Source organism: Cyprinus carpio, chromosome B14 (assembly GCF_018340385.1).
Source record: "Cyprinus carpio isolate SPL01 chromosome B14, ASM1834038v1, whole genome shotgun sequence".
Lineage (NCBI taxonomy): Eukaryota > Metazoa > Chordata > Actinopteri > Cypriniformes > Cyprinidae > Cyprinus > Cyprinus carpio.
Window position 1 is genome coordinate 24,505,277 of NC_056610.1, and position 13,117 is coordinate 24,518,393.

General features: G+C 38.4%; 1 protein-coding gene across 1 annotated transcript; it reads right to left on the reverse strand.

Annotated features, from left to right (window-relative positions):
• Nucleotides 1–1,627: 1,627 nt before the first annotated feature.
• Nucleotides 1,628–3,727, reverse strand: LOC109058250 (heparan sulfate glucosamine 3-O-sulfotransferase 1-like). The gene is made up of 2 exons (XM_019075468.2): nucleotides 3,564–3,727; nucleotides 1,628–2,932 (listed from the first exon to the last, which is right to left on the reverse strand). The coding sequence occupies exon 2, from the start codon at nucleotides 2,898–2,900 to the stop codon at nucleotides 2,031–2,033; it is 870 nt and encodes a 289-aa protein (XP_018931013.2). The 5' UTR covers nucleotides 2,901–2,932; nucleotides 3,564–3,727; the 3' UTR covers nucleotides 1,628–2,030.
• Nucleotides 3,728–13,117: the final 9,390 nt, after the last annotated feature.

Sequence of the window (13,117 nt, forward strand, 5' to 3'; positions counted from 1 at the left end):
TAAGGCACTTATGGACAGTGAATCATGAAAACATGCAGATGTGATTCATCTGGACCGATCAAAAACACCACATCATACACATGAAATATAAAACACCACAAACAACCTCTGAGATCAGACTAGACATGCACAGATGATTTTAATGAAGAACTGTTTGAGTTGCTCAATCACTGACGAGAAATAGAACGAGAAAAACTATACAAGACCACAAAGAGTCAACTGAATCTACTTCTGATGTTTCTCTGGAAACGGTTTAGTTCTACCAATAACACACTGAATTAAACCGACTGCACTGCAACAACGAAACAATGTTTTCACGAGCAGAACACACACACACACACACACACACACACACACCCGCACAAATAAGTGCACAAGTATGTGGTGTTCTCATGTTACACTCACTCATGTTACACAACAACAGTTCAGAGACCAACGTACTGTACCTATAACAAATGAAACATTAGGATGATTACAGACAACAGAAAACTAAAGTCAAAAACCAGGAAAATCTCCAAGCTTTAGTCTCATTAAACATATGATCAGAACTTCTAGACACACACACACACACACACACTTAACTCTCTAAATGGGGACATTGCATAGACTTATTACAAATACTGTTTATAAATAAATACTCTTATTTATTTTTTTAACAACTGAGGACATTCCCAAAAAGAGGTTTTGCTCATTTTAGGTACAAACCAGGAATATCACAGTTTATTAAGACTAAAACCATAAAAAGCCATTTTCATAACATTAAAAAAGTAACTAAAATAAAATAACATTTAATAATATTTTAATTTCAACTAGTTTCCAAGGTAACTTTTCTCATTTTTTTTTCCATTTAATGCACTAAAAATAACTAAAAATTAATTATAAGTATATAGACATATTTAAAATAATAAAAATGACAAGAACACACAATAAAATTACTAAAATGTAACTAAAATTAATATGCATATAAAATACAAAAATAAACACTAATTAAATAATATTTATAAAAAAAACCCTGAAGTGTCTCAATACTAAAATAACACTGGCACACACAAACACAAGCGTGCACACACACTCACACTAATATTAACACACACACACACACACACACAAACACAAGCGTGCACACACACTCACACTAATATTAACACACACACACACAAACACAAGCGTGCACACACACTCACACTAATATTAACACACACACACACACACACACAAACACAAGCGTGCACACACACTCACACTAATATTAACACACACACACACACACACACACGCACAAGCGTGCGCACACGCATACACAAGCACACACTCACACTAATATATTCACACACACGCACAAGCGTGCGCACACGCATACACAAGCACACACTCACACTAATTTATTCACACACACGCACAAGCGTGCGCACACGCATACACAAGCACACACTCACACTAATATATTCACACACACGCACAAGCGTGCGCACACGCATACACAAGCACACACTCACACTAATTTATTCACACACACAAGCATAAGCGCACACACACAAGCACACACTCACACTAATATATTCACACACAAGCGCGCGCGCGCACACACACACAGCAAAAGACTGACAGAAAAACAGAAAACACCAGATCATAGCAAAAATATCTTTATTACTGAAAGATTCTTTCATATAAAAAAAAAATTAATAAACAAAATATACAGACTATGTCATGAAATTAATGAGGAGCTTTGCTTTAACAGACTGATATACAGACACAAACACACATTCATAAACTTAGCAGCAAGAAAATGTATAGATGTATTTCACATGCATATGTCCATATATAAATATAAGTTTTGTTAACAGCTCTGAAAACGAACTCCACTCAAATCCTGATCTTACTGTGAGCGATTCGTCAAAAACTAACTTAAAGAAATCAAAAAAAAAAAAAAAAAACAGAGTTGGTCACATTACGGTCGCTTCATGTGGAGATGTTCCAGTTTCTTCAGGAGCGATTCGTTGTGTTTGAGTCCATGGATGTTTATCTGCTTCTCAGTTCCAGTCGAACGTCCGCCCGACCAGCTGGAAGAACTCCTGGTTGGGTTCGTGAAAGAAGTCGTAGAGTTTGCGCAGGATTTCAGGCGCGATGCGTGGATGCTGGCGACCTTTGGAGCCGTGCAGGCATCGCTCGCGCCGGCGGTCGCGCAGACAGAAGAAGCCCTTGGTCTGGTTGAAGTAGAAGTTGGAGGCGTTTATCTGCGGCTCCAGATGAAGGAACTCCTCCACCTTCTTCATCTCCGGAAGAGGGTTTCGAATCAGCGCGTCTCCGTCTACGAGATGAATGTGGCTCCTGGGAAACACGTCGAGCCAGCGTCGCAAGTGGAGGTGATACAGACTGCGGTTCAAGGCCTTGTAGTCGAGGTTGAGCTCCCCGTCGTGCATCAGCAGCGTCTCGAGCATCTGCTGCTGCTTGTGTTTCTCCAGACGGTTGTGGAAGACCTGTGTGTAATCAGACAGCAGTCGCTCGGTCGGCTCGCGGACGATCAGCAGCAGCCGCGTGTCGGGATTCATCCGTCGGATGCGCTCAGGAACACGAGCGGAGGTGAAGTACGCCGGGGTTTTCTCCACCGTCAGCTGACCCGGCCGGGCGAGCGGCATCTGGGACACGTACCAATCCACGCCGCGCAGGTAGTGACTGTCCCAGTCGAAGAAGTGCACCTCGCTCCGAGCCGCGACGACGTCACTGTGGAGATTGAGCATCTCGAGGAGAGCACGCGTGCCGCCCTTCCTCACGCCGATGATGATGATGTCGGGCAGGCGGCGCGCGGCGGGGGGGTCATGATCGCGCGAGACAACGGTGGAGAGCGAAGGGGATCGAGCGCAGAAGAAGAAGAGCAGAAGAGCGACGATAACAGCAGCCATCAAGACCAGTAACACGAAACACTCACACGCCTCTGGAATACAACACAAACACAGCGTGTTCACACGTCAACAGCCTTAAACACACGCTGCACTTAGTCCAAGCTGCTACTGTACGAGTTATGAAATCTGTGAAACCATACAGCTAACAAACAGAATCTGCTATTGTAGAAATTTAGGTTTTTTTTCAAGTGTTTGTGTGTGAAACTAAAAAAAAAAACATCAACCTACAATTGGAAGAATTATGATTATTTAGATTTCACAACATTTATATGAAACCAAAGTAAAATATCAACATGTGATTGTAGGAATTTTGTCTGTCTCTTAAGATAAAACCAAAATAAACTAAATAAACCCTGACAGTCAAGACTTCAAGTTGAAACATACTCGTTCAGTGATAAAATACTCCGTACTCTTCTTTTTACTTACATTTATATATTTATCCATGAGAGGAGATTCTTCGCTAGTCATAAACACTTTTTGAGAGCTTACCTGTAAAGTTATTTCTAAATGCTCCGTTTGTATGAGTCTCTTTAAATACTTTGTTTACACAATAATACGACAATGACAAGGAAATGAATAGTTTAAAGTTAATCTCGTGACATAAAGCACGCAGGTCGTGTTCAGTCTTATCATTACTGTAATCAATACACGCGCGCGGGTTACCTGTCGATCAGATCCATGACGAGAAACTTCTTACGAGGAGAAACCCCGCATCTGGAGGATCCTCCGCGAACACACACACACTCTCTCTCTATTTCTCTCTCTCTCTCTCTCTCTGTCACACACAGTAATAATCACAAACACACTCAGCAAAAGTGTTCTCGCGCGCTTCACTTGCTAACATAAACCCGCTGCGCCCGCGCTTACGTCACCACGACGACCCCCCCCCCGTTCCGATGATTAAGTTAATTACGATAAACTTAATTGTAAACATTTGGAATGTGAAAGATATACTTTTTTTTTTTTTATCACAAACCGATAAGAATGTGAAAGTGATATGCTTTTTTTTTTTTATTAAAATAAAGTTTTTTTTTTTTTTTTTTTCTTTTTTTTTTCTAATGTGCGTTATTTAATTGATTAACATTTATTTACCCGTAACTTGTATTAATATTCTGTACGTGTAGAATCTGCAGTGTCTATTAATGTTCATACTGCAGTCCCAGCTAACATAAATATGCTCTACGAATATTTAGCTAGTTCCCGTTAAAACATTAATTCTGAAATGTTCTCTGAATGTTCGAAACGCTGAGTATTTTTTACTGTGATTAAAAGTAACATCATGGGAACGTTCCATTTTATTATTTTGCAGACTTTATGCGAACATTACTTTTAAATACTCTCTAAACCATTTTGCACGAACATCTCTAATATGTTTCAGATAAACATTCCATGGAGGATGTGTATAATGTTATTAAAGACCAGCCGGATTCACGAAACACGAAACACATAACTTCTTAAATTTAGGACAGCCCCAGACTGGTCTTAAAGTAAGTTTGGGTTTATTCAAATTAATTGTTATATTTAAGCATTACAACAGCAGTCACATATAATAATAGTAGGACTAGGGATGTGCAGGAGTTATCTGAAGTGATCGATGACCGTTAATGTAAAAACCATCGTTAGGGTTAGAAGATAGGCTAATCATCGTTAGCATCATGATGATTAGCCTGTGTGTGACACTGCTTGCTGACTTCAAAACTCACGAAAACAGTGTGCGTGCTTATTATGATTATTAGTGTAATGTTTTATACAGTCTGTGGGTAATCTGCAGGAAGCGCAAAAAGACAATAGTGTGATTTTATCAGTGCGTCATGTATTCATTCAGATAACAGCTGTGTAAAATTAAGATGTTCTTAAGAATATATTTGAGAACTTATTAAGAATTTTCCAAGAATTGCACTTGAGATCATTATACGAACTTCGTAGAATTTTTCTTAAGAAATTTCTTAATTTATTTCTTAAGAAGATTTTCGTGAATCCGGCCCCGGATTCCTTTGAATGAACGCTCTAATAAAGTTTTTCTCAACTGTTTACACACTAAATCTGACACTCAAACAGCAGAAGCACACACCAAATCTATAAAACCATACACTAATCACCAGCCTTTGACTCAGTTTTCATAAATTTCAAAAAACACTTTTTTCAAAAAACAACACAATTCTCTATGTAACACACAAATCTAACAGGAATTAATATTATGGTAAAGGTGTTTGCAAATGTTTGGTTTTGAGATGTGTTTGTGATATTTTGAACGCAGTGCTTCATTTTGCAAGAGATGTGAGGCATCCTGTGTGCAATTCTTCGGATCTGTGTAAAGTTTTGAAAATGTGTGTAAGCAGCTAAAAAAAGCGAGTGTTACTGGAAGAATGCTTGTTCATAACTTTGAGAAAATGTTGTGAGAATGTTCCTGTTGGCTGGTGTGATTCACGAGCAGATCATGGTTAATATCAGATCAGCTGCATTAACAAACATGATGATGACTCTCAGCAGCTGCCATAAACCCTGCTCCACATCAGCTCAATGCGCTCTACTTCCTACCTCCAGCGAGCAAACAGACCAATCACAGGAAACAACCACTTAAACCTGACCCTTTCTAATGCACAGTTATTGTCTAGTTAAGTGATTGCAGCAATGGAGCTGATTTACAGGCGTGATGAAAGAAGATTAACACACACACTCATATACACACACTCACTCATACACTCACAGACTTAGACACACACACACACACACACACACACACACACACACACACACACACACACACACACACTCACACTCACACACACACACACACACACTCACACACACACACACTCACACACGCACACACACACACACACACACACACACACACTCATACACTCATATACACACACACACACACACACACACACACACACACACACACACACACACACACACACACACACACACACACACACACACTCATTCACACTCACACACACACACACACACACACACACTCATTCTAACACACAAACAAACACACACACACACACACACACACATTCACATGTTCGGGGTTTCTAAAATAAAACATTAAAAATAAAACAACTGATACAATCTAAATATTTTATGTGAAATAAATTAAATTATTTAAAAATCTAAATCACATGTTTGTTTTTGTGAAAAGTGGGGACATTCCATAGGCGTAATGGTTTTTACACTGTACGAACTGTATATTCTATCGCCCTTCACCAACCCTACACCTAACCTTACCCCTTACAGGAAACTGTGCATTTTTACTTTCTCAAAAAAAAAAAACTCATTCTGTATGGTTTATAAGCGTTTGGAAAAATGGGGACAAGTCATTATACAAAGTTGTGTCCTGATATGTCACAAAAACACACACAAAATAAAACACTAAAAAAAGATATTTATATAAAAGTACTTTATTTGTTTACATGCATGTCATGTGATATGACCATTAACTGACATCAGAAACCCCGAACATGTGAATTTGTCGTTAAAATGTTGAAATATTAATTAAAATATAGAAGAAAACATTTCAGCTCAGATGGGTTCAGCTCATGAAAAACTTTGCAAGAATTCACAAGAACACAAATCAGCATGATTTCAAAAACATGTTTTTAAATGTCTCTTGAGCATCTGAACTACTGACACACTGTTTACTGTCAGCTGAACACGGTGACTGTGACCTGAAACTGTTGTGTTTTGTATAACGGAGTTATTATGAGCTCTCGCAGCTGCGGAAACGGACGTTGTATCTCTGAGACGAATGGCTTTTATTTCATCTACTGCTGTGCCAGACAGCAGTCTCTAAATCTGACTGGAAACATGGAACATTCAGGGTGGTTCATTGTACAAACACAGTTGCAGGAAGAGCCTGGAACCTGACCAGACTTCCTGAGAACCAGGAAAACCGGCCCAAACCCACTGTACACACACACACACACACACACACACACATTCATGATCTCTGGAGCAAAACATCTGCAGCTTCAACTGCTGCATGCATGAAAACATGCGAGTGATCTGGAGAAATCTGCATGTAACACAGCTGCAGACGTCACTGAAATACCTGAAAACCCTACAGCGTGTCCAAGTACATCAACAACAGACACAGACAAACACATGATCATGTGAAGAATGTCTGAATGGACTGGAGTTTGATATCAGACGTTCTTCTGAAAACAACAGGAAATAAATCACTATTTGGAAAATAAACACTGAAATCAATGCAAGATTTTGATTTTATTTTTTGGTTTTAGCTAGTTCAACACTGATGACGTCATGCACATTGTCTTCTTTTATTGCAATAAACAATCAACAACAACAACAAGAAAATGTTTTTAAAAAATCTAAAATATAAATTTTTTATGATTAACACATTTATCATTTTATGTTACTAGACAATCATAACGGGGGGAAAAGCTGATTTGTCTTTAAAATAATGTTTTAGCAAATTCTGACACAACTTTAGCATAACTTTAAAGAAAAAGTTTTGTTATAAAAAATAATAAAAAATAAGCAAATTACATGTACATGATAAATAGAATGTTTTAAGGTCAGGCTTGATCTTGTATTCAGAATACCACAGAAACTGAATCAAATGTAAAATAAAATAATTCACTCTGAATTCAGTACACGGATCCATATAAAGCTACTACAGTTATTCAGTCAAGAGCAGTGCATGGTCTTCTCTTGATTCAATATAAAGAAACAAATCCGATTTCCACTGAACTGTTATGTTTTGTGTCAATACATAAAAAATCACTTCACTTTTTCATTCTGATTAACACTGTTATTAACCTGTTTATTTCTGTTCTTTAGACTTCACCTTTCATGTCAAGTGTGACGAACGACAGCAAGTGAGGTCACCTGTGGTTTTAAATATGCTGTATGTCATTTTTGGAAATTACTAAAGCAAATAAAAAATACTGTAATACATTTGTACATATTTAGGAAAGATGCCAAGTTCACATACGTGTTTCTCTGAAAAACAATCCAACAGCCAGTTATTCTCCTTTGAAATGTGTCTTTTGTGTTGGAAAGTTCTGCTTATCATTCCAGCGAAATCCTCGACTTGATTGCACAGATACTATTTAAACTGAACTGAGCTGATGATGACACACTGAATTCCATGATGAACTGCCTTTAACTGAAAATTGAATGATTATAGTCATTTTGCATTATTGACACATTATTTTTCTAATTAATGTTGTTCAGTTGCTTTGACACAATCTGTATTGTTAAAAGCGCTGTATAAATAAAGGTGACTTGACTTATGTTTTGGTCTGTGTGACTCCGCCTACTGCCAGGTTAGCCAATAGTATTTTGACACACCAGATACCTGTCACGTACAGAGGTTACAAGACACAGAAGGTAGTAAAAATCCAAGTCTTTATTAACTGAAGGCAAATGATAAAGTCTTGCGAGTCAGTGCAGCGTGAAGCCAGAGGGGTTAGAGAAGGGATTCCTCAGGTAAGGGTTACAGTCGAGTGATTCGGCTGAGGTTCAGGAGATCGGTGGAGAATTGGAATGGAGGAGAGACAGGAATGAATGTGAATCTGGTGAATGTTGGTGTTGGTGACTGAGTTGATTGAGGTGACTGCAGTGACTGTGACTCTCCCCTCCCCTGACGCCCGAACACGACGACAGGGACGACCACGGCCTCTGGGTGCAGGACGATTCTGGAGGTTACGATGGAACTTCTCCAGAAGTAAGGGGTCTAGGATATCATCCCTGGCCACCCAGGATCTTTCCTCCGGTCCGTATCCCTACCAATCCACCAGAGCTGGCCGCCCCGTCACCGCGAGTCCAGAAGGTCATGGACCTGGTAGACCGCTGCCTCTTCTAAGCACCCTGGGGAGTGGAGGTGCATCCGGTTCCGTGGTTTCTGTGGTGGAAGGGAAAACAGGATTTAACAGTGAGACGTGGAAAGTGGGGTGAATTCTGTACCTTGGAAGGAGTTGGAGTATGTACGTGACGTTGTTGACCTGCCTATGGAATGGAAAGGGACCTATGTTGCGGGGACTCAGCTTTTTGCAGGGCAGGTGGAGGCGGGGTAAGAAGGCCATTCCTCTGCTGGAGTGGGCCCTCAGTCGTCGTGATTTTGCCAAGTAAGACATGTTCCTGGATCAACATCTTTTGATGATCCTGGATCAACATTATTGTCCAAAAATATATACTTAACCCAATCCCTACCCCTAAACCTAACCCTACCCGTTATTTATTCCTAAAATCAGTGGGAAATGATAGCTGATTAACAAGGGTCCAGAAGCACCTAACCCTGATTGTAAACCTAAAACAGATATTTCCTGAAAAGTTATATCTCAATTATGATCGGTTGATTGGAATGTTGTTCCAGGATCAACAAGTATGTAAGTAGTAAGTAGGTCCGCATGGTCTGAGGGCGAGCAGGATACAATCTCCAGGCTCCCTTCAAGAACTTAACGACCAAGTTGTTTCTGCCAACTGATTGGCCAGCTTCAAGGGAATGATTCGCAGCGAAAGCTGCCACATAAACATTTTGAGCATGGAAGGGGTGCGCCCTTCATCCAGTAGCTCTTGTAAAAAGGACAGCACGTGAGACACGTCACAAGGCCGGCCACTGCATATGCTTTATTGGCCGGGGCTGAGGTAGTCCTGCAGGGCTTCGATGGATGTGCTGCGAGGGCTTCCAGACCGAGGGCGGATGGCGGACACAGGTGGGGAGGCAACCGGCTCTTCCAGGAGGGGAAGTCCTCTGTATCCTCTCTCTTCAGCACCATCAATGGTGTAGAGAGCAGCTGAAGAGCATGAGTTCTGTAATGTTCGGCGATGATGTAAGAGTGGAGTATTTTGACCAATCTCCTGCTGGACCCATTACCTTAGGAAACAAAGACTGTAAAGCAAATGTGAATGTTGACCTTGGTGATCTCATCATTAAAGGACTGCAAGTGGAAGAAAGCCGAAAAGCCAAAAAGCAAGCGAAAGTTGAGAAGCGTCGCCGAGCAACGAAGAAATCTGGAATACCAGCAGGACATGCATTTCAAGCTGAAAGCGGTGACAAAGTTGGTGCGCAAGCAAAAGACTTTGAATAGAAAAATCATGAAGTTGGTAAGAGAGATGGCTGAGTCTAATAAGATCCACCTTGAGCTGCATGCACTGACAAATGGTTTAGAGGCTTTGAAGCTCAAAGCTCCAATGTTTAAGGTGGAAGAGTTTCTTTTAGTTTCTTTTGGGGGGGAACATGATCATGTTTCAAATATTTCTTTTATTTTTATTTCTTTTTCATTTCTCTTTTACTTTTCTAACCGTTGAAGGTATTAATCTTTGTGGTTTAAGAGTTGATGTATGCTTTGCTTGTTTAAAGAGTGTAAAAGGACACGGTTGCATTTTCCAACATGCTTGGGAGATGAAACCGCAACCAAACAGTGTTGATTTTGCAATGCATGAAGGTGTGACTTCTGTGGTTGAACCGAGCACACTTGTACCTATGCAGAAAAAGGTGTTAAAGATATTTTTGTACTAACGTCTATATGTTGCTGACCACCCCTTACATTCTTCCCTTTGAACTTTTGACACTCTGTATTAGATGTGATAAAGGTCAGGTAATATGCTTGTGTATGAATACACGTGATTACCAAATAAGGGAGAATGTAGGGGAGGAATACAAAAGATATGCAAAGCTATAAAAGGGAGAGAAAATCTGAGTGTGGGGCCCCACTTCGATGGTGAAGACTTACTCGCTTTTATTTTTTTTATTTTTTTATTTATTGTTCATTAATAAAACGAAACCATGACAAATGGTGATGCGAAGAATTTTATTAAACAATAAGGTCTCTGAGTAATTCATTTATGAATAATAAATTATTATAAACTGAATAATCCTACGGGCTTCAAGTAGACCGAACTCAGCTGAGCAGTTGCGGGTGCCGGGGGGGATTCCACCTCTACTCATCGCAGATCTGGACCTCAGTGGTAAGAACAGATCAATTATGACTGTCAGTGAGAGTAGGGAATGTGTATTAGATATTAAGTGGATTTCCCTCGGGATAGAAATACAACAGTTCGCACGTGCCGAATAGAGGGCGCACTACGTCTTGTTCAGTTCTTCATGAACTGTAGGCAAGGATGAAGCGGTCCACTGGTGTGAAGACGGCTGATGGCGTCCTTTCAGGAACCACTCATCGAGCAGGCCATGGGCAGGTTCAACCGGGGCCGTGTCTTACTCACGTTATTACTAGCATTTTATTACTTTTTAAAAATAATTTATTGATTTATCTTCAATGATTTTGATAGTTTTTGAATGTCAAAAATAGTAGAATTATAAATGCCTAATTATAAATAATTATAGAGAACACTCTTATTTCTGTACTTTCTGCTTTGTGTACAGAGGTTACCGTGGAAACAGCTCTATTTCCACTGTTCCATAACTGCTGTCAGATAATGGATTTATACTTTTAACCAGTCTGTCTGCTGTTTTGGTTCATACAATTCAGAGATTGGAGCAAATGTGTGTTGTATGTCTTAACCAGTAGATGGAAAACAAACTATTGTGCATTTTAAAAATCTGAACACTTTAGATAATAAGGTAGCCTATGTAGAATTGTTTATGGAGCAGATCAAATGCCTATAATGTATCGTTTTGACTCTTAAAAAGTGATTTAAAGGCTGAAATGTGAGGTTTATCATTCTATGAAATGTTTTTTTTTTTTTTTATGAAACTTTGCTTTTTCCTCTATCATTGTTTTAATTTATGTTTTGCATTACATTTGTGCACTGTTTTTTTGGACATTTAAAAAAAAAAAGTTTAAAGGTTAGTAAAAACAATCATGCCAATAAAATAGTTTGAAATTGAATTGAATACATACAGCACAGTCATTTGAATGGCTTTTTATATGATAGTGTATGTGAACAACAACAAAACATTTGCAAGTAAATGATGTGTGAAAAGCTTGGGGGTGTGTGCGGACATTGCAATGTACATTTATATAATTAACATTTACATACTTAACCCAATATGCTAAGAAACAATATACAAAGTGCTGACAGCAGAAACAAAGAGTATACAACATGTATGATATACGTATATACAAACAATGTTAAAAATATGATTCGAAGAAAGGCATTTACAAAGTGCACCTGAAACAATGTTATGCATTATCTCTTGCTTGTTGTAAGAGATCCTACTTTAAACTGTCTGACATAGGCAATTTCATACAAGGAAAAGCATTATTTGCTTTGTCTGAAAAGTATCTAAGAGACTTATTTTGTTTATAAGGAATATAAAAAAATGTATGTGATGTGAAAAATAAACAACTAGTAAAATAAATGTTTATGATGTAGAATATGAACATATTATGAAGGTGTAAAATAAAACATATTAGACAATCACACATATGATACAGTTTTCTTACAGTACAGAATAAATAAATTAGCAACACTTCACAGTAAGGTTTCATTCGTTAACATTAGTTAACAAGTATTTATTAATATTTGGTATTCTTAACTTCAACATTTACTAATACATTATTTAAATCAAAAGTGTCAAAAGAACTGAACTAATATTAACAATGAACAGTTGCATTTATATTAAATAAATTCAATAAAGATTAATGTATACTGTAACAAAAATATTGCTCAGTTAATATTAGATAATGCATTAACTAATAAGACGTTATTGTAAGTTGAAGGGTGAGTTAAAGTAATCTGGCAGTGTCTGCCAAGGTAAGGCTTCTGTTTACAGTATCATATGACACTGCCTTTAACTGTCATTTTGCATTATTGACACACTGTTTTCATAATTAATGTTGTTCAGTTGCTTTGACACAATCTGTTCAGTCAATAACTCTATCACTATCAAAAACACACACATTCAGACACACACTCTCTCTCTCTCACTCACTCACTCACTCACTCACTCACACACACACACACACACACACACACACACACACACAATTTTTTTGAATATTGTGGTTGCCATGTGAGATAAATCACTTGTAGTATAATTATTTAATTAGCCTACATTTAGTTAACAAAATGATTAATGCATGTACAATAAAAAGATGTAATGAAAAAAAAAATAAAGCTCATTGACTTATTGCTTCTGTTGCCACCAAATTCCTCTTTGTTTGCAAACACATAAGGATGCCTATTACAAACATCCAGTATTAAAATCAGAGTCTTCTTATTATTATTCATTTTTTATCAGCGGTTCTCAATCTTAAATAGAGCATTACCAC

Coding starts and splice junctions, on each gene's coding strand:
- LOC109058250 (XM_019075468.2), bottom strand. CDS start 2,900: ATGGCTGCTGTTATCGTCGCTCTTCTGCTCTTCTTCTTCTGCGCTCGA.